The 19,407-nt window shown below is 47.0% G+C and overlaps 1 protein-coding gene across 1 annotated transcript in view; it reads right to left on the reverse strand.

The window, feature by feature from the left end:
• LOC123997596 (ephexin-1) overlaps positions 1-19,407 on the reverse strand; it is a 37,619-nt gene that overhangs the window by 9,708 nt on the left and 8,504 nt on the right. The window contains exons 2-10 of the mRNA XM_046301995.1: positions 10,451-11,083; positions 9,899-10,272; positions 9,102-9,262; positions 8,808-8,960; positions 5,849-5,978; positions 5,667-5,741; positions 2,214-2,303; positions 1,894-2,045; positions 1,586-1,759 (exon numbers count right to left, since the gene is read on the reverse strand). Of these exons, the coding sequence (XP_046157951.1) occupies positions 1,586-1,759; positions 1,894-2,045; positions 2,214-2,303; positions 5,667-5,741; positions 5,849-5,978; positions 8,808-8,960; positions 9,102-9,262; positions 9,899-10,272; positions 10,451-10,808 (1,667 nt within the window). The 5' untranslated portion in view covers positions 10,809-11,083. The remainder of the gene's footprint in view (positions 1-1,585; positions 1,760-1,893; positions 2,046-2,213; positions 2,304-5,666; positions 5,742-5,848; positions 5,979-8,807; positions 8,961-9,101; positions 9,263-9,898; positions 10,273-10,450; positions 11,084-19,407) is intronic.

The following is a 19,407-nucleotide window of genomic DNA, read 5'->3' on the forward strand; positions in this document are numbered from 1 at the left end:
GTTTATCGTTGTCTCTGATTGGGAACCATATTTAGGCAGCCATATTCTTTGTGTGTTTGGTGGGTGATTGTCCTTAGTGTCCTTGTCTCTGTGTTAGTTTACACAAGTATAGGCTGTTTCGGTTTTTGTTACGTTCTTTGTTTTTGTAGTATTTGTATTGATTTGTGTTTTACGTTTGTTTATTAAACATGGATTGCAATCTACACGCTGCATTTTGGTCCGACTCTCCTTCACCACCAGAGAACCGTTACACAGAAGCTCTGAACTATTTGTTCAGACTACAGTTCCACCTACCTAGAGGTTATGGAAAATAACAAAACAAAAACACTATTAACTGTCAAATCTGCTCCTGCCACGCCCTCCACTGCTCATTCTGTGTCTCCTTGACCTGCCGCCGCTCTCTCCCTCTCTGTGTGTGTAATTGTATGGGCGGAGACAGGTGTCAGAGCAGATGCCCCACCAGCTGCAACCTGTTCCATAATCAAGACCTCTACTAATACTCAGTCCTGCCACTTCCACACTGCCAGATCGTAATCTCTGCTCTGTCAGTCTACGTTTCTAGCCGTTTGTTACTATTTAGATCCTGTTATCCTGTTGTGGATCCTGTCTCAACCCCTCTCGCTCCAACCTCAGCCTCGGCACCTGCTTACCCTGTCCCAACCCCTCTCCCTCCAGCCTCAGCCTCCGCACCTGGTTACCCTGTCTCGACCCCTCTCGCTCCAGCCTCAGCCTCCTCACCTGCTTACCCTGTCTCGACCCCTCTCGCTCCAGCCTCAGCCTCCTCACCTGCTTACCCTGTCTCGACCCCTCTCGCTCCAGCCTCAGTCTCCCGACCTGCTTACCCTGTCCCAACCCCTCTCGCTCCAGCCTCAGCCTCCTCACATGCTTACCCTGTCCCAACCCCCCCTGTCTCGACGCCTCCGGACCTCACCCTGACCTCACCTCGCTCCAGCCTCAGCCTCCGGACCTCACCCCAGCCTCCCAACCCCTCTCGCTCCAGCCTCAGCCTCAGCCTCCGGACCTCACCCTGTCCCAACCCCTCTCGCTCTAGCCTCAGCCTCCGGACCTCACCCTGTCTCAACCCCTCTCGCTCCAGCCTCAGACTCAACACCTGGTTTCCTGCAACCCGTCTGTACTTCCCCTGACCTGCACTCCATCTTCCCCCTGTGTTTCAATAAATACCTTGGTTACTTCATCCCAGGCTCCTCGTCTGAGTCTGCTTTTGGGTTTCCCTGTTCCACTCCGTGTAACAATTAACTATAGTAATAATACATTATTTATACTATAGTAGACCATAAATACTACAGTATAATACAGTCATGTCTGCAAAAACCCTACAGTGAATACTATAGTAAATAAATATAGTAATACTATAGTATTTATACCATAGTAGGCAGTACCCTAGTATTTTTTATGTGGGCTAGTGTAGTAGTACTGCCTGTCTGATCCTATAGATATACATATTCTGTGTGGTTACATGCTTCATTGGTCTGATCTAGGATGTGTAAACTAACTCACTACGAGGTGGCTGAAGCAGGAACTGATGTGTGATTTTGCTGATCTTTAGGATATGTGGTAAACTTACTGTGTGGAGGCCTGCAGCAGGAACTGAGATGTGGTTCCCTTCTGGTTCTTCAGCAGAGCGAGGCAGAACATCCTCTCCCATGAAGCACACACCAAATGCTCCTTCTCCTCCAGTCCTTCACTCACCTCTATCAGGGAACGGTGGACATGATCCCGCACCACAAACCGATCCATGCTAAGATTCAATTTAAATTTTGTTATCAGGCACACCAACATCATAACAGTCAGTGTATCGTAACTTGAGACTGAAACGCAGACTACTATAACTAGGACTGTATAGTAAGTGTAAGATGATACATCCCTACAGACCCTTTCCTAGTGGTCACCAGCAGTAGGTCATTGAAGAGGAAAAGGTAGATGTGACAGAGCTTCCGGTGACCAAAGATGTTTTCTTTCTCTGACAGCTGAGCTAGTTGCCCCTGTCTCACTAGCCAGCGAGAGGAAGACACCAGGGGCAGGGCCTTGAAGAGGGAAAATACATGTGTGACTAGGACCGTTTAAGGTTTGATTAAGAGTTCTGGTTAAATCTCATTCTCGGGATCTCTACTGATTTATCATTTATCACCATTTAATGATATCATTTAACCACTTAATTGAAAATCAAAATTGTATTTAGCATTTTGTTTCACCTTGCATTCAAACTCAGTTTTGTTGGCGATGTGAACGATTTCCTCCATCATCTTCATCCTCCCCACCTCCCTATTGCAGGCCTCAACTACCTGAGGGGTCAGAGGGCACGATGCGCTCAATGCCATTGGGTGGAAATTGTGCTAGTCCTGTGTGTCTAATATTATAAAGTATTGTAATTAGGGCTGCGGCGGTCATGACATTACGGCAGCCTGTTGATTGTCAAGCAAATAACTGCCGGTCTCACGGTAATTAACTGTTAACATAAACACATTTAGCATCTCCTGTCTTCCACACACAGCCACTGATGCAGACCTTTGGAACATCTACATTTTTAAAAGTAATATAGTCTACACCATCACCATAAATCCATTATTTATTTTAGACAGGTCTAAAGAAACATGATTTGAAGAAAAAGGTAGTTTATTTCAGAAAAACAGAATCACATACTCTGAGTTGTCCTTATGTTAGGTCCTGAACTGGCTATGCCATATGGCTGTGGGCTGCATGAGTTAATTTAGCAGTCAAGATGTGCTTTGAATTCTGTGGCATTATTTAATATTAGAGTAACAAGAATACAATTGAACAAAGCTGAATTAAATAGAAAGGATATTTTCTCCAAACGATTTGAGGGAGTTAACAAAGAAATAGAAACTCCAATATGCTTAATTTAGAGTAATGAATGTAACTTTTGTTGTTCTACAAACGTTGGGCTGTTTGTTTTGATGTTTCACACGCTTTAAGGTTGAATGATGAGACTCTAATGATGAAAAAATTTGCTTGAAAGGCACGAGCTCTGCTTTGTTTGTTTTTTTGCGCTGCACACACTTCATCAGTCTCTCATTCACAATTTGACAAGAACTTGCCAATGCTTCGAATTTTCCCGGGGACGTCCCCTTTGTGTGGTCGTAATGACCCCCCCAAAAAAGCAAATCCATGCCTTTTGCGACAAGTGGCGGTTGTGCCCTTGACCCAGAGTGTGGCATTGTGCCCTTCATTTCTTGGCCCAGAGTGTGGCATTGTGTCCTTGACCCAGAGTGTGGCATTGTGCCCTTCATTCCCTTGACCCAGAGTGTGGCATTGTGCCCTTCATCCCTGAAGGTGCTCAGAAGCATCTCTCACTCACATGGCTCACGTGATCGGGTCTTTCTAACAGGCTACAAGTGAAGAAAGACATATCGGGGACGCACAACTGCGTAATCCAATTCCGAGGTACATATTGAAGATATTGGAAGAACTGTCCACATTTACTTTTCGTCAGCCAACAAGATGAGTAGGCCTAACAAACAGCAAAAGCACTGGTCTATGTCGATATACTATTCCCCATAGTAGTTGACGGTGCTTGTGTATACCAGTTAGGCTCTACACCCCTTGTGAAGTGGATTAATGTGCTACATTTTAAGAAGTTATTTGGCCACATTTTGGCCTATGGGCTAGGCTACATGAGGTGTGCGACGATGATTAGAAAAAGTCACGCAAAAAAAGCCATTGTTTCTTGCTTTACGCTGGGCATCATTTACAAGTGATAATATATCATTCACAAATGATAGGCTATATTGTCACCCATCAGAATATTCTTGATTTAATCTTGTCTTTACATGTACTAAATAATATATGTGTGAAATGTGTTTGGATTTAGAATGGACCATAATCATGCACCTTTCTCAATACAGGGGCATTGTCAAAAATACCTGTCATCTATGCACTTAAATAGCGAATGGATGACGTTTTCCTGTGGTTCATTTTCATGCCAGCCAGGCAGGCTATCGTCCTGTAGTAAAGATAAGCAATGTGTTTAATATTAGTAGGCCTAGCCCATAGAATGATGATGGAAACCTCCTCTTTTTAATAGAGGCCATCACTCTGTTTTCTCGCGCAATTGCATAGCCTATAGAAATGTTGCGCAACATGAGCTCATGGGCTCTCGTAAAGTGTTTGATTCAATTTTCAAATACATTTGCATCGATGTCAGAGAGATTAGTGGGACAATAGAGTGTGCTGAGTACCAGGCAGTTAACAAGTTTGGTAGGCTACCAATGACCATCGGCAGCATCAGAGTTTGGAGAAGCCTAATTACCGTGACTAAAAAGTCACATGGAGTTTGACTCCCTTCATGACTCGTGACTGCCGGTGTGGCGGTAGTATGGTCACCTCAACAGCCCTAATTGCAATGTATTTATTTTTTATTTATTTAACTTTTATTTAACCAGGAAAGGCTCATTGAGATTTTAAATATATTTTTCAAGAGGGTCCTGGCCAAGATAGGTCATTACCAAGTCATTACAAAAATGACAGACAGACAACATGAAAAACTACAAGTAATCTAGTAAAAACCATAGAATTCACAAGAGTATAAAACAGCAAATTAAAAACATTGACAGGTCAGGGAATCAGCCTCAATATCATTCATCAGTGATTTAAAAACAACCAATCGGGACAAGTTCTTCCAGTTTTAAAGTATTTTGTAAGGCGTTCCAAGCCGATGGCGCAGAGGACATTAAAGCCCTTTTATCAAATTCAGTTCTGACATTTGGAACAGTTAGCAGGATAAAGTCCAGCGAATGAAGAGACGACCCACCACATTTCCGAACAATAAAAATGTCCAAATAAAATGGTAGTAAACCCAAAATGGCTTTGCAAATAAAAGTATACCAGTGCCTGAGCCTACGAGTGACTAGAGAAGGCCAGCCAACCCTGGTATACAAAGTGCAGTGGTACGCAAGGGTTTTGCAGTTTAATATAAAACTCAAATCGCAATGGTAAAGAGTGTCAATTGATTTCAAATGCTGAGCTGAAGGATTCATATATAAAATATCTCCATAGTCTAGTAAAGGCATAAATGTAGCTGATACTAGCTTCTTTCTGGCTTCAAAAGAAAAACAGGCCTTATTCCTAAAATAAAATACAAATTTCAGCTTCAATTTTTTTGTAAGTTGTTGAATATGCATTTTAAAAGAGAGGCCGTCATCAATTAAAATTCTAAGATATTTAGATGAGGTTAGAGTCGCAATCTCATTGCCCTGACTTGTAGTAACAGGTGAAAGGTTCAGAGGTCTAATTATTGCTTTAGAAAACACCATTAGTTTAGTTTTGTCATTATTGAGGATAAGCTTCAATTGACACAAGGTATGTTGAACAGTATAAAAAGCAGTTTGCAAGTTCTGGAAAGCTTTTGTGAGAGACGAGGCACAACAATAAATAACAGTATCATCAGCATAAAAGTGAAGTTGCGCATTTTGCACATTTTTGTCTAAATTATTCATATAAATAGTGAGTAAGAGGGGACCAAGTACAGAGCCCTGGGGCACACCATTACAGACAGACAATGTAACTGACATGAGCCCATCAAATTGAGTGCACCGAGTTCTATCAGACAGTTAGCAAACCATGCAACTGCATGCTCCGAAAGACCTACAAGACAATCTCTGTCTAATAACAGGTGAAAAGTTGTGTACCTTTATGAGTGCTCTCAGTGCTTTCTCTGCAAACACCTGCCTCTCTGACCCCCGCTCTGTACTCTTCAAAATGTTCTAGGAACAGGAGCACCATCAATATGAATCTGCATTATCTTGCATAATGGCAGTACCAGGTCATATTTATTCAATAGGATACAATGTATCATCTCCACACCTCTCACCTCTATGAGGATCTTGAGTCGTGTGATCCTCTGAAAGGGAAGGACCAGGAAGGACTTCAGGGGCAGACGATAACAGCGTTGGTCGTCTTGTAGCTCCCGTAATATTTCCATGATCTGGGGGTTCTCCCTCCTGTTCAGGGACGCATTAGAGTTACAAAACAGGAACAAACTATAAGCCTCTGTTGTAGCATAACACTCTACAGTACCAATAATTGCCCCTGTATTAGAAATAAACTGTTTTTTCTTCGACACTGTCTACATCTGGGCCATACCTGAAACGTGATAGTACGAACTGGCCATGACTGACCCAGCAGACTCGGACCAGCTCAGCAACGCCCTCTCATCCCAAGGAGCCACCATTGGAAGGCACGAGGAGTTGCAGACCTTAGCCGAACGCCACGACCAAGCATTGAACACATTGCTGGAGCAATTCCGTGGGTTGTCTAGTATGTAGGCTACCACGACGGTAACCTCCCAGCCCCTCAGTTACCCGCCTGTTGCAGTACCGTCACCCCGCTTACCTCCCCCGGAGCGCTTCGAATGGAGAGTCAGGCAGCTGTCGGGCGTTTCTTGCACAGTGTTCACTCATCACCGAGCTGCAGTCCTCCTCTTTCCCCTCGGACCGCTCTAAGACATCGTACCTCCTCACGCTGATGCCCGGGAAGGCTCTCGCCTGAGCTACGGCAGTATGGGAACAACAGTCGGTCGTATGCTCCAGTCTGGAGGAGTTCGTGGCAGAGGTAAAGATGGTTTTCGATGCTCCATTGTCCGGGAAAGAAGCTGCCTGGAAGTTACTCCAGCTTCGGCAGGGCTCCCACAGTGTGGCAACTTCAGTTCTGGTCGTAGGCAGCTGAGAGTGCCTGGAACCCAGAAGCACTGTTCGACATGTTCCTGCACAGAGTTTCGGAGGAAGTAAAAGACGAGCTTGCTGCCCTGGAACTACCGACGGATCTCGATTCGCTCATTTCCTTGACCATTCTGATCGATGGGCGACTACAGTAAGAAAGGAAGTAGAGGAGATTCGATTTCACTCACCCATCCAAGGATTCCACCTCGCATCCCGGAATTCCGGAAGTCCCCGACGGCTCCGTTGCCGAGAGAACCCGAGGCCACCCAAATTTCTCAGAGAGTCTCCAAAGGCTGCCAATTCACCTCCAAAGGCTTCCTCTTCCCGAACACTTATTTGTATATGTGTCATTTCATAGTTTTGATATCTTCACTATTATTCCACCACATAGAAAATAGTAAAAATAAGGAAAAACCCTTGAATGAGTAGGTGCTCTAAAACTTTTGACCGGTAGTGTACATTGAGGACTCCTGGGTTCATAGCTGCTGGGCTGATCTGTCTTTCTGCCTCCCCCACCGGTTCTTCTTTGTGGAGAAGACGGACAAAACCCTGCGCCCGTACATCAACTACCGAGGTCTCAATGACATCACGGTGAAGAACCGCTACCCGCTACCTCTCATCTCCTCGGCCTTCGAGCCGCTCCACTGGAGGGGACGAGTGAATGACTGCACGACCAGTGGGTACTACGAGTACCTGGTCATGCCCTTTGACCTTACCAACGTTCCTGCTGTGTTCCAGGCTCTGTTTATTGATGTTCTCAGCAACATGTTGAACCGGTTCGTCTTCGTCTACCTCGATGACATTCTCGTCTTTTCTCACTCCGCCCAAGAACATGTACTCCACGTCCGACAGGTTCTCCAATGCCTCCCGGAGAACCAGCTTTTTGTAAAAGCAGAAGTGTGAATTCCATCACTCCACTATCCCCTTTCTGGGTTACATCATTGCTGCAGGGAGCGTACAGCTGGATCCCGGGAATGTGAGAGCGGTGGTGGATTGTCCGCAGCCTACATCCAGAGTACAGCTGCAGCGGTTCCTGGGTTTCGCCAACTTTTACTGACGCTTTACCTGGGGCTACAGCATCCTGGCTTCTCGTCCTGGTTCTGGAAGACGGTCTGCACCCTCATTGGGTCGTCAGCCAGCCTGTCCTCCAGGTTCCACCCCCCAGTCCAACGGCCAGTCGAAGCGAGCCAACCAGGACCTTGAGACTACTCTGCGCTGCCTGGTCTCCGCACCACATGGAGCCAGCAGCTTGTGTGGGTCGAATACGCCTGCAACCCCCCTCTGCCACGGGCCTATCACCATTCCCTGGGGTATCAGCCCCCGCTCTTCCCTGAGCAGGAAGAAGAGTTCGGCCCTCCTCAAGACCACCTCCAGGTATCGACGACAAGCGGATCGGCACCCAGACCCCGGCTCCCCGGTATCGTCTCGGGCAGAAGGTATGGCTGTCCACCCGGGATCTGTCCTTCCGGGTGGAATCCTGCAAACCCTGAGCCTGCCTGCCGTTCTGTACATTGTCCCACCTCACTGGATTATTGACCCCAGCCTGGCCTTTGACCTGTCATTTGCCTGAAATACACTTTTATTTATTTGACACTGTCTGCATCTGGATCCGAAACGTGATACTACCAATACAACTGACACATGGAATGAGCACATCTGAGACCAATGAACTTTCTGTCTGCATCTGGATCATACCCGAAACTTGATACTACCAACAACTGACACATGGAATGAGCACATCTGAGACCAATGAACTTTCTGTCTGCATCTGGATCATACCCGAAACTTGATACTACCAACAACTGACACATGGAATGAGCACATCTGAGACCAATGAACTTTCTGTCTGCATCTGGATCATACCCGAAACGTGATACTACCAACAACTGACACATGGAATGAGCACATCTGAGACCAATGAACTTTTTCCTTGAGTCCTTACATCCCCTCCCCTCGCATCCTTCTCAAATCGCATTGGATGAGAACATCCCATGTCCCTCCTCTCTAGCCATCTCCTCCAATGTCTTCTGAGGAGGAGGTGAGGAAAGAGGATTTGAGTAAAGAGGAATTGGGAAAGAGCCGAGGTAATATTAACCAATTTTCTTTACATACCCCAGGTTGTGCATGGTCTGTTCCTGGTAAGGCATGTTACGGATGTAGTCCACATAGGCACCGAAGTGGCTGCTGGTGTGGCGATGGATGACATCACACAACATGTCACATAGCAGGTTAGACTCCAGCTCCTCCTTCATCGCATCTAAAAATCTGACAACACAACAATCTTCTCAGATCAGTCCTCAAAGGCACAACAAGTTAATGCAAATGCATTGGTCTTTGTACAGGTAAGACTAGTAATGAAGTCTTGCACCCTTAGATTGGTGCCCAATGTGCAACAGGCAGGCTTACTTCTGGCTAATCTCCCTGATCTTGGCAATACTAGAGAAAAGGGACTTGTGGTCTCTGGGTGACAGGGCTAGACGCAGGGTAGATGACTTCATGAAATGGTTCACAGCGACACCCAGCCTCTCCAGGTAGGACTGCTCTGTTGTCACCACCTCATACATACTCTGGGACACGAGAGAGAGGAGGGAGGGAGACAGAGAGAGAGAGAAAGGGAGAGGAGGGAGGGAGACAGAGAGAGAGAGAAAGGGAGAGGAGGGAGACAGAGAGAAAGGGAGAGAGGGAGGGAGAGAGGGAGGGAGACAGAGAGAGAGAGAAAGGGAGAGGAGGGAGGGAGACAGAGAGAGAGAGAAAGGGAGAGGAGGGAGGGAGACAGAGAGAGAGAGAAAGGGAGAGGAGGGAGACAGAGAGAAAGGGAGAGAGGGAGGGAGACAGAGAGAGAGAGAAATGGAGAGGAGGGAGGGAGACAGAGAGAGAGAAAGGGAGAGAGGGAGGGAGACAGAGAGAGAGAGAAAGGGAGAGGAGGGAGACAGAGAGAAAGGGAGAGGGGGAGGGTGGAGGGAGACAGAGAGAGAGAGAGAGAAAGGGAGAGGAGGGAGACAGAGAGAAAGGGAGAGGAGGGAGACAGAGAGAAAGGGAGAGAGGGAGGGAGACAGAGAGAGAGAGAGAAAGAGAAAGGGAGAGAGATCCAATGCAGTTATCCATACAATGGTGCCCATCAATCACAATGAAAAAGACACCTATTGTAAAGAAAAGATAAAGGTTTTACTAACAGTAGAAAACACACTGATGATACCGTATACCTCCTGTAGTAGCAGCTCTTGCTTGTTGAGGTACGGCAGTATTCCGCTCTCTTGCACCAGTTTGCGTTCCTGCCACAAGGTTTCTAATAAACCGTTTTTCTCTCTGCAGTTTGCTTTCAGCTTGTCTGTCACAGCAGTGTTCAGCCTCTCCCGGCTGCCTCTTGGAAGCTGTGTGTAATGCAAATCCTCTCCTGAGCCCTCAGTGTCAATGACAACCATGGATCCACTGCTTCTGTTCTCAGTGTTCATGTGGACCATTCTCTGAACAATACTGTTTATTTTCAAAGTTGGGAGGGGCTTGTTAGGGGGAGGAAGTCTTTGGACGGGGTTGGTACGTAAGCATAAGGGCTCCTCCATATGTCCTGCTGCCAGACCTGTTATGGAAACAAGAAAGCTGTCACGATACTGTATCCGTCAAAGTATTAGAGATGCCAATGTACTGTGTTCACTAGTAAGTTTCAAGTTCATGCGCCGTCTGTAATGAATACATTGGAAGTCTTACCAGAGCTCTCACAATAAAGACACAATAGTTTAATAAATGAAGGGTCCTACCTGAGTCTCTGCTGTGTGGGTTAAGTGTTGGTCCGACTCTGAGACGAGGCTTTGGAACAGGTGTGAATCCGATGGAAGTCCATTGTTCCTCTGCAGGTGTTGGTCCGACTCTGAGACGAGGCTTTGGAACAGGTGTGAATCCGATGGAAGTCCATTGTTCCTCTGCAGGTGTTGGTCCGACTCTGAGACGAGGCTTTGGAACAGGTGTGAATCCGATGGAAGTCCATTGTTCCTCTGCAGGTGTTGGTCCGACTCTGAGACGAGGCTTTGGAACAGGTGTGAATCCGATGGAAGTCCATTGTTCCTCTGCAGGTGTCGTTGAAGATGCAGATTGGATCCTGGAAGAGCCAGAGGTCATAACTTCAGACGAAATAGAGTCCCCCTGGCTATTGATGAGAGGTGGTATGGACTTGTTTCTGGTCAGTTGTCCCTTCTCCTGACCATGGTCCCTTGCTTCACCTGTACAGGTGTTCCAGTTCAGGACAGTTACAGTGTCTGTGGCCCAGTGCCATCGTTCCCTTCTGGGCTGGGGTTTGGGTGGAACCCGGTAGGGAAATGGGCCTTTAGGAAGTAGAGAGGTTGGTAGGAGCCCTGATGTGTTCTCAGCAGACCTTTTTGGATCTCCAAAAGCACCTACAGGAATGTGAAGGAACAATGTGTATGAGGTGACTGGCTCAGTGTATGAGGTGACTGGCTCAGTGTACGAGGTGACTGGCTCAGTGTATGAGGTGACTGGCTCAGTGTATGAGGTGACTGGCTCAGTGTATGAGGTGACTGGCTCCGTGTACGAGGTGACTGGCTCAGTGTATGAGGTGACTGGCTCCATGTATGACGTAACTAGCTCAGTGTATGAGGTGACTGGCTCAGTGTATGAGGTGACCGGCTCCGTGTATGAGGTGACTGGCTCCGTGTATGAGGTGACTGGCTCAGTGTATGAGGTGACTGGCTCCGTGTATGAGGTGACTGGCTCAGTGTATGAGGTGACTGGCTCAGTGTATGAGGTGACCGGCTCCGTGTATGAGGTGACTGGCTCCGTGTATGAGGTGACTGGCTCCGTGTATGAGGTGACCGACTCAGTGTATGAGGTGACTGGCTCCATGTATGAGGTAACTAGCTCAGTGTATGAGGTGATTGGCTCAGTGTATGAGGTGACTGGCTCCGTGTATGAGGTGACTGGCTCCATGTATGAGGTGACCGGCTCAGTGTATGAGGTGACTGGCTCCGTGTATGAGGTGACTAGCTCAGTGTATGAGGTGACTGGCTCCGTGTATGAGGTGACTGGCTCCGTGTATGAGGTGACCGGCTCCGTGTATGAGGTGACCGGCTCAGTGTATGAGGTGACTGGCTCAGTGTATGAGGTGACCGGCTCCGTGTACGAGGTGACCGGCTCCGTGTATGAGGTGACCGGCTCCGTGTGTCATGCAGGTGAATGAGGACCCAAAAGCGACTTGGCGAAAACAGAGTTTTTAATCCAGTAAGATACTTAACAAAACAAAAGGCATAATAGCAGGTTGCCTCGGGAAGGCACTTGAACCTAGCAGACTCAGACACCTGCTCACCACGCAGCATCTGAGGGAAACACGACACGACAGGGCAAAACATAGACACAGCACGGTGAATATAGACAAGGATCCGACAGGGCAGGTACGGAAAACAAGGAGAGAAATAGGGACTCTAATCAGGGAAAAGGATCGGGAACAGGTGTGGGAAGACTAAATGATGATTAGGGGAATAGGAACAGCTGGGAGCAGGAACGGAACGATAGAGAGAAGAGAGTGAGAGAGTGAGAGAGGGAGGGGGAGAGAGAGGGATAGAAAGAGGGAAAGAACCTAATAAGACCAGCAGAGGGAAACGAATAGAAGGGGAAGCACAGGGACAAGACATGATAATTAATGACAAAACATGACACCGTGTATGAGGTGACCGGCTCCGTGTATGAGGTGACTGGCTCCGTGTATGAGGTGACTGGCTCAGTGTATGAGGTGTATGGCTCCGTGTATGAGGTGACCGGCTCTGTCATGTTTTGTCATATATTGTCTTGTCATTATGCTTTCCCTTCTGTTCGTTTCCCCCTGCTGGTCTTATTAGGTTCGTTCCCTCTTTCTATCCCTCTCTCTCCCCCTCCCTCTCTCACTCTCTCGCTCTCTCTTCTCTCTATCGTTCCGTTCCTGCTCCCAGCTGTTCCTATTCCCCTAATCAATCATTTAGTCTTCCCACACCTGTTCCCGATCCTTTCCCCTGATTAGAGTCCCTATTTCTTCCTTTGTTTTCCGTTCCTGTCCTGTCGGATCCTTGTATGTATTGGTCACCGTGCTGTGTTTGTGTATCGCCCAGTCGTGTCGTGTTTCCCTCAGATGCTGCGTGGTGAGCAGGTGTCTGAGTCTGCTAGGTTCAAGTGCCTTCCCGAGGCTACCTGCTGTTCAAGATCGAGTCTCCAGTCGGTTCTCGTCATTACGAGTGGAAGTTGTGTTTTTTTGATTGTATTTTACTTTACTGGATTAAAGACTCTGTTTTCGCCAAGTCGCTTTTGGGTCCTCATTCACCTGCATAACAGAAGGATCCGACCAAGAATGGACCCAGCGACTATGGATTCTCTCTACTCTACTCTCGAGTTCCAGGGAGCGATGCTCGGCAGACACGAGCAGGAATTGTCTGCTGCTCGGCATGCCGTTGAGACCCTGGCCGCTCAGGTCTCCGACCTCTCAAGACAGTATCAGAGTCTTCGTCTCGTGTCACCAGCTACTTCCGGTTCTTCCGAGCCTCCGGAACCTAGGGTTAATAACCCACCTTGTTATTCTGGGCAGCCCACTGAGTGCCGCTCCTTTCTCACCCAGTGTGATATCGTGTTCTCTCTCCAACCCAACACATACTCAAGAGAGAGAGCTCGGATTGCCTACGTCATATCTCTCCTTACTGGTCGGGCTCGGCAGTGGGGCACAGCTATCTGGGAGGCAAGCGCTGAGTGTACTAACAATTATCTGAACTTTAAAGAGGAGATGATAAGGGTTTTTGATCGCTCAGTTTTTGGGAAAGAAGCTTCCTGGTCCCTGTCTTCCCTATGTCAAGGTAATCGATCCATAACGGATTACTCAATAGAGTTTCGCACTCTTGCTGCCTCCAGTAACTGGAACGAGCAGGCGTTGCTCGCTCGTTTTCTGGAGGGACTCCACGCTAAGGTTAAGGATGAGATTCTCTCTCGGGAGGTTCCATCCAGCGTGGATTCTTTGATTGAACTCGCTATTCGCATTGAACGACGGGTAGATCTTCGTCACCGAGCTCATAGAAGAGAGCTCGCGTTAACTGTGTCTCCCCTCTCTCCGACACTACCGTCTTTCCCCACTGACTCAGGTGTTGAGCCCATGCAGCTGGGGGTATTCGCATCTCGACTAAGGAGAGGGAACGGAGAATCACCAACCGCCTCTGTCTCTATTGCGGTTCCGCTGGTCATTTTGTCATTTCATGTCCAGTTAAAGGCCAGAGCTCATCAGTAAGCGGAGGGCGACTGATAAGCGCTACTAGACGGTCCTCTCCGTCAAGTACATGTACTACTTTACCGGTCCATCTACGCTGGACCGGATCGGCAGCATCCTGCAGTGCATTAATAGACTCTGGGGCAGAGGGCTGTTTTATGGACGAAGCCTGGGCGCGGGAACATGACATTCCTCTCAGACAGTTAGGGAGCCCACGGTCATGTTTGCCTTGGATGGTAGTCCTCTCCCCAGTATATTATATGAAACACTACCTTTAACCCTCACTGTATCTGGTAACCATAGTGAGACCATTTCTTTTTGATTTTTTGTTCACCTTTTACACCTGTTGTTTTGGGTCATCCCTGGCTAGTGTGTCATAATCCTTCTTTTGATTGGTCTAGTGGTTCTGTCCTTTCCTGGAGCGTTTCTTGTCATGTGAAGTGTTTAATGTCTGCTATTTCTCCTGTTTGTTCTGTCCCCTCTTCTCAGGAGGAACCTAGTGATTTGACAGGAGTGCCGGAGGAATATCATGGTCTGCGCACGGTCTTCAGTCGGTCCAGAACCAACTCCCTTCCTCCTCACCGGTCGTATGATTGTTGTTCTGATCTCTTTAAGAAGCGTTTTGCATCCGCTCCTATCCTTGTTGCACCTGACGTCACTAAACAGTTTTTTGTTGAGGTTGACGCGTCGGGGGTGGGCGTGGGAGCCATTCTGTCCCAGCGCTCCGATACTGACGATGGGGTCCACCCTTGTGCGTATTTTTCTGCTTCTGCTCCTGGTCTTGCTGGGTCTCAGTCTGTTCCCTGCCATCGCATCTCTCCTGTTCTTGTTCCTGCCCTTGCTGTGTCTCAGTCTGTCCCTAGTTGTTACTCTCCTGGCCTGTTTGGTCCTGTTTGCTCTAAAGTTTTCAGTTCTCTACCCGTGTCTCATTTTTTTTTTAGAGTAGTACCCTAGTTTCCCTTTTTTTCCGTTTTTTTCGTTACGGTCCTGAGGAGAGGAGTTGGGTTCTTTCTCGGGACGTGCTGGACCGTTTGATCTATGATTTCCTCCGTTGCCGCCAGTGTTCCTCCTCGAGAGCGCCAGGAGGCGCTCGGTGAGTGGGGGGGGTACTGTCATGTTTTGTCATATATTGTCTTGTCATTATGCTTTCCCTTCTGTTCGTTTCCCCCTGCTGGTCTTATTAGGTTCGTTCCCTCTTTCTATCCCTCTCTCTCCCCCTCCCTCTCTCACTCTCTCGCTCTCTCTTCTCTCTATCGTTCCGTTCCTGCTCCCAGCTGTTCCTATTCCCCTAATCAATCATTTAGTCTTCCCACACCTGTTCCCGATCCTTTCCCCTGATTAGAGTCCCTATTTCTTCCTTTGTTTTCCGTTCCTGTCCTGTCGGATCCTTGTATGTATTGGTCACCGTGCTGTGTTTGTGTATCGCCCAGTCGTGTCGTGTTTCCCTCAGATGCTGCGTGGTGAGCAGGTGTCTGAGTCTGCTAGGTTCAAGTGCCTTCCCGAGGCTACCTGCTGTTCAAGATCGAGTCTCCAGTCGGTTCTCGTCATTACGAGTGGAAGTTGTGTTTTTTTGATTGTATTTTACTTTACTGGATTAAAGACTCTGTTTTCGCCAAGTCGCTTTTGGGTCCTCATTCACCTGCATAACAGGCTCCGTGTATGAGGTGACTGGCTCAGTGTATGAGGTGACTGGCTCAGTGTATGAGGTGTATGGCTCCGTGTATGTATGAAACATATTCAGGAAGTAAACTGAAATTCCATTTCCCATTTTCTTGATGGAATTGACCCAAACTTTGTCTAGAGAGGATTTGTGATGTCAGAGAAAACTGGGACAAAGGGAAAGTTGAAGCAATGCAATAGGTATTGCTGGCATGCTATGCTGCTGCCTTGCCATGTTGTTGTCTTTAGGTCTCTCTTTATGTAGAGTTGTGTTGTCTCTCTTGTCGTGATGTGTGTTTTGTCCTATATATATATATTTTTTTTAAATTAAATTTTATCCCAGCCCTCGTCTCCGCAGGAGGTCTTTTGCATTTTGGTAGGCCGTCATTCTAAATAATATTTTTTTTCTCAACTGACTTGCCTAGTTAAATAAGGGTTAAATATATATACAGTGGGCTCCGAAATTACTGGCACCCCTGACTGGCAATGCACAAACAATACTTAAAAAAATATAAACAATATAATTATAGAGATAAACTCAAAATAACAGCATGTGAAAAATACTGTACTTTATTAATGTTTCAATGGAACCAACCAAAATAATTTATTGATTTAATTCAAAATCAATGTCCTCCAAATCAAAATTTCACAATTAATGGCACCCTTAAAGATTATTGTAAATAACATCTACCAACATTAAACCAGGAATTAAATTCCACTTATTAAAGTTTATCTAAGTCTTAAGGAACTATATTGAGCCATTACATCACTTCCTGTTTCACTAGGGAATCAAAATGAGGTAATAATATAATATAATAATAATAATAATAATAATAAATAATAATAATAACACACATGCAGTATCCTTTTGTCATCCAACACCATGAAGAAAAGAACAGAACTGGCTGTTCAAAAGAGACAGATGGTCGTAGATCTTCATAAATCTGGTAATGGCTACAAGAAGATCCACAAACGATTGAATATACCACTGAGCACTGTCAGGGCAATTATGAAAACATTTAAAAGATATGGAACAGTTGAAAACCTTACGGGTAGAGGACGCAAATGCATTTTGCCCCCCAGGATAGGGAGGAGGATCCTGAGAGAAGCAACAAAACCCCCAGAATCAGTGTGAAAGAATTGCAGGCCTTGGTGGCATCTTGGGGTCACCAGGTTTCAAAAAGCACCATCAGACACCACCTCCACATCCACAGGATCCTTGGAAGGGTTGCCAGAAGAAAGCTCTTAATGACCCCAAGACACAGACGCAAACGCTTGGAGTTTGCCAAACGCTATTTAAATTATGATTGGAAGAAGGTGCTCTGGTCAGATGAGACCAAAATTGAACATTTTGGTCAGATACAGCAATACTTATGTTTGGCGTCGAAACAGAGATGCATACAAGGAGAGGCACCTCATACCCACGGTGAAACAGAGATACCAGGAGAGGTACCTCATGCCCACGGTGAAACAGAGATACCAGGAGAGGCACCTCATACCCACGGTGAAACAGAGATACCAGGAGAGGTACCTCATGCCCACGGTGAAACAGAGATACCAGGAGAGGCACCTCATGCCCACGGTGAAACAGAGATACCAGGAGAGGCACCTCATGCCCACGGTGAAACAGAGATACCAGGAGAGGCACCTCATGCCCACGGTGAAACAGAGATACGGTGAAACAGGAGGAGGCACCTCATGCCCACGGTGAAACAGAGATACCAGGAGAGGCACCTCATGCCCACGGTGAAACAGAGATACCAGGAGAGGCACCTCATGCCCACGGTGAAACAGAGATACCAGGAGAGGCACCTCATGCCCACGGTGAAACAGAGATACCAGGAGAGGCACCTCATGCCCACGGTGAAACAGAGATACCAGGAGAGGCACCTCATACCCACGGTGAAACAGAGATACCAGGAGAGGCACCTCATGCCCACGGTGAAACAGAGATACCAGGAGAGGCACCTCATGCCCACGGTGAAACAGAGATACCAGGAGAGGCACCTCATGCCCACGGTGAAACAGAGATACCAGGAGAGGCACCTCATGCCCACGGTGAAACAGAGATACCAGGAGAGGCACCTCATGCCCACGGTGAAACAGAGATACCAGGAGAGGCACCTCATGCCCACGGTGAAACAGAGATACCAGGAGAGGCACCTCATGCCCACGGTGAAACAGAGATACCAGGAGAGGCACCTCATACCCACGGTGAAACAGAGATACCAGGAGAGGCACCTCATGCCCACGGTGAAACAGAGATACCAGGAGAGGCACCTCATGCCCACGGTGAAACAGAGATACCAGGAGAGGCACCTCATGCCCACGGTGAAACAGAGATACCAGGAGAGGCACGGTGAAACTCATGCCCACGGTGAAACAGAGATACCAGGAGAGGCACCTCATGCCCACGGTGAAACAGAGATACAAGGACAGGCACCTCATACCCACGGTGAAACAGAGATGCATACAAGGAGAGGCACCTCATGCCCACGGTGAAACAGAGATACAAGGAGAGGCACCTCATACCCACGGTGAAACAGAGATACCAGGAGAGGCACCTCATACCCACAGTGAAATATGGTGGGGGGTCAGTGATGTTTTGGGGCTGTTTTAATTCCAGAGGTCCAGGGGCTCTTGGTTCAGATTGATGGCATAATGAATTCCACCAGGTATCAGGCAATTTTGGCTGACAATCTGGTTGCCTCTGCCAGAAGGCTGGGACTTGGCCGTATGTGGACTTTCCAACAAGACAGTGACCCAAAACATACCTCAAAATCCACACAGAAATGGTTCTGTGACACAAAATCAATGTTCTGCCATGGCCATCTCAGTCGCCAGACCTCAATCCAATCCAAAACCTGTGGGCTGAGTGGAAGAGGCCAGTTGATAAGACCAAACCCCAGAATGTGAAGGATCTTGAAAAGATCTGCATAGAGGAATGGTCCAAAATCCCTCCAAATGTGTTCCTGAACCTTGTCAAACATCACAGGAAAAGACTCCATGCTGTTATCCTTGCCAGAGGTGGATGCACTAAGTACTAAATGAGGAGTGACAATAATTATGAAACATTGATGTTGGTGAAATGTATTTTGTATAAAATAATTGTATGATTTTTCCACTGAAACATTAATAAAGTCCAGTATTTCTCACATGTTGGTATTTTGAGTTTATCTCTATAATTACATTGTTTATATTATTTTAAGCATTGTTTGTGCATTGCATTGCCAGTAATTTTGGAGCCCACTGTATATATATTTTTTTTGAATAACAAATGTGAAAGTTGCCAGAAAGTCCCTTCCCCCACTAAGATCCACAGAGGAAACCTGCAAGTAGCCTTCACAGTCAACACATCTTTACAACCAGGAACTGTAACAGACTGCCGATCTCACCCTGCCTCTGCTTGTTGGCAACTGTTCTAATGACAGTCATAGGATACGTTCCAAATAACACCCTATTCCCTATGTAGTGCATAGAGCTCTGGTGAAAAGTAGTCCACTAAGTAGAGAATAGGGTGCCATTTGGGATGTAAACAGAGACATTACATCTTTCGGTAAACATTTTATGGTAGCCTGGAGCTTCCAACCCAACCCCCTCATTTAAAAGCTAATAACAGAGGAATTTAACTGTGAAATGACCTAGTGTGGCTGGGTGTGAACAGCTGGGTAAGTTCCCTCAGAATGAGCTAATGGAGTTTTGCATCTGCGGAAGCAATTAGCCGGGCGCTTTTGTGAATAGGTCTTTGTGTAGAGGAGCCATATGTATGAAGCGTCTCAGAGGAAGAGGGATGATTTAGGATCAGTTTTAATTTTAGATCACAGATTC

This window comes from Oncorhynchus gorbuscha, linkage group LG15, assembly GCF_021184085.1.
Source record: "Oncorhynchus gorbuscha isolate QuinsamMale2020 ecotype Even-year linkage group LG15, OgorEven_v1.0, whole genome shotgun sequence".
NCBI classification, from domain to species: domain Eukaryota; kingdom Metazoa; phylum Chordata; class Actinopteri; order Salmoniformes; family Salmonidae; genus Oncorhynchus; species Oncorhynchus gorbuscha.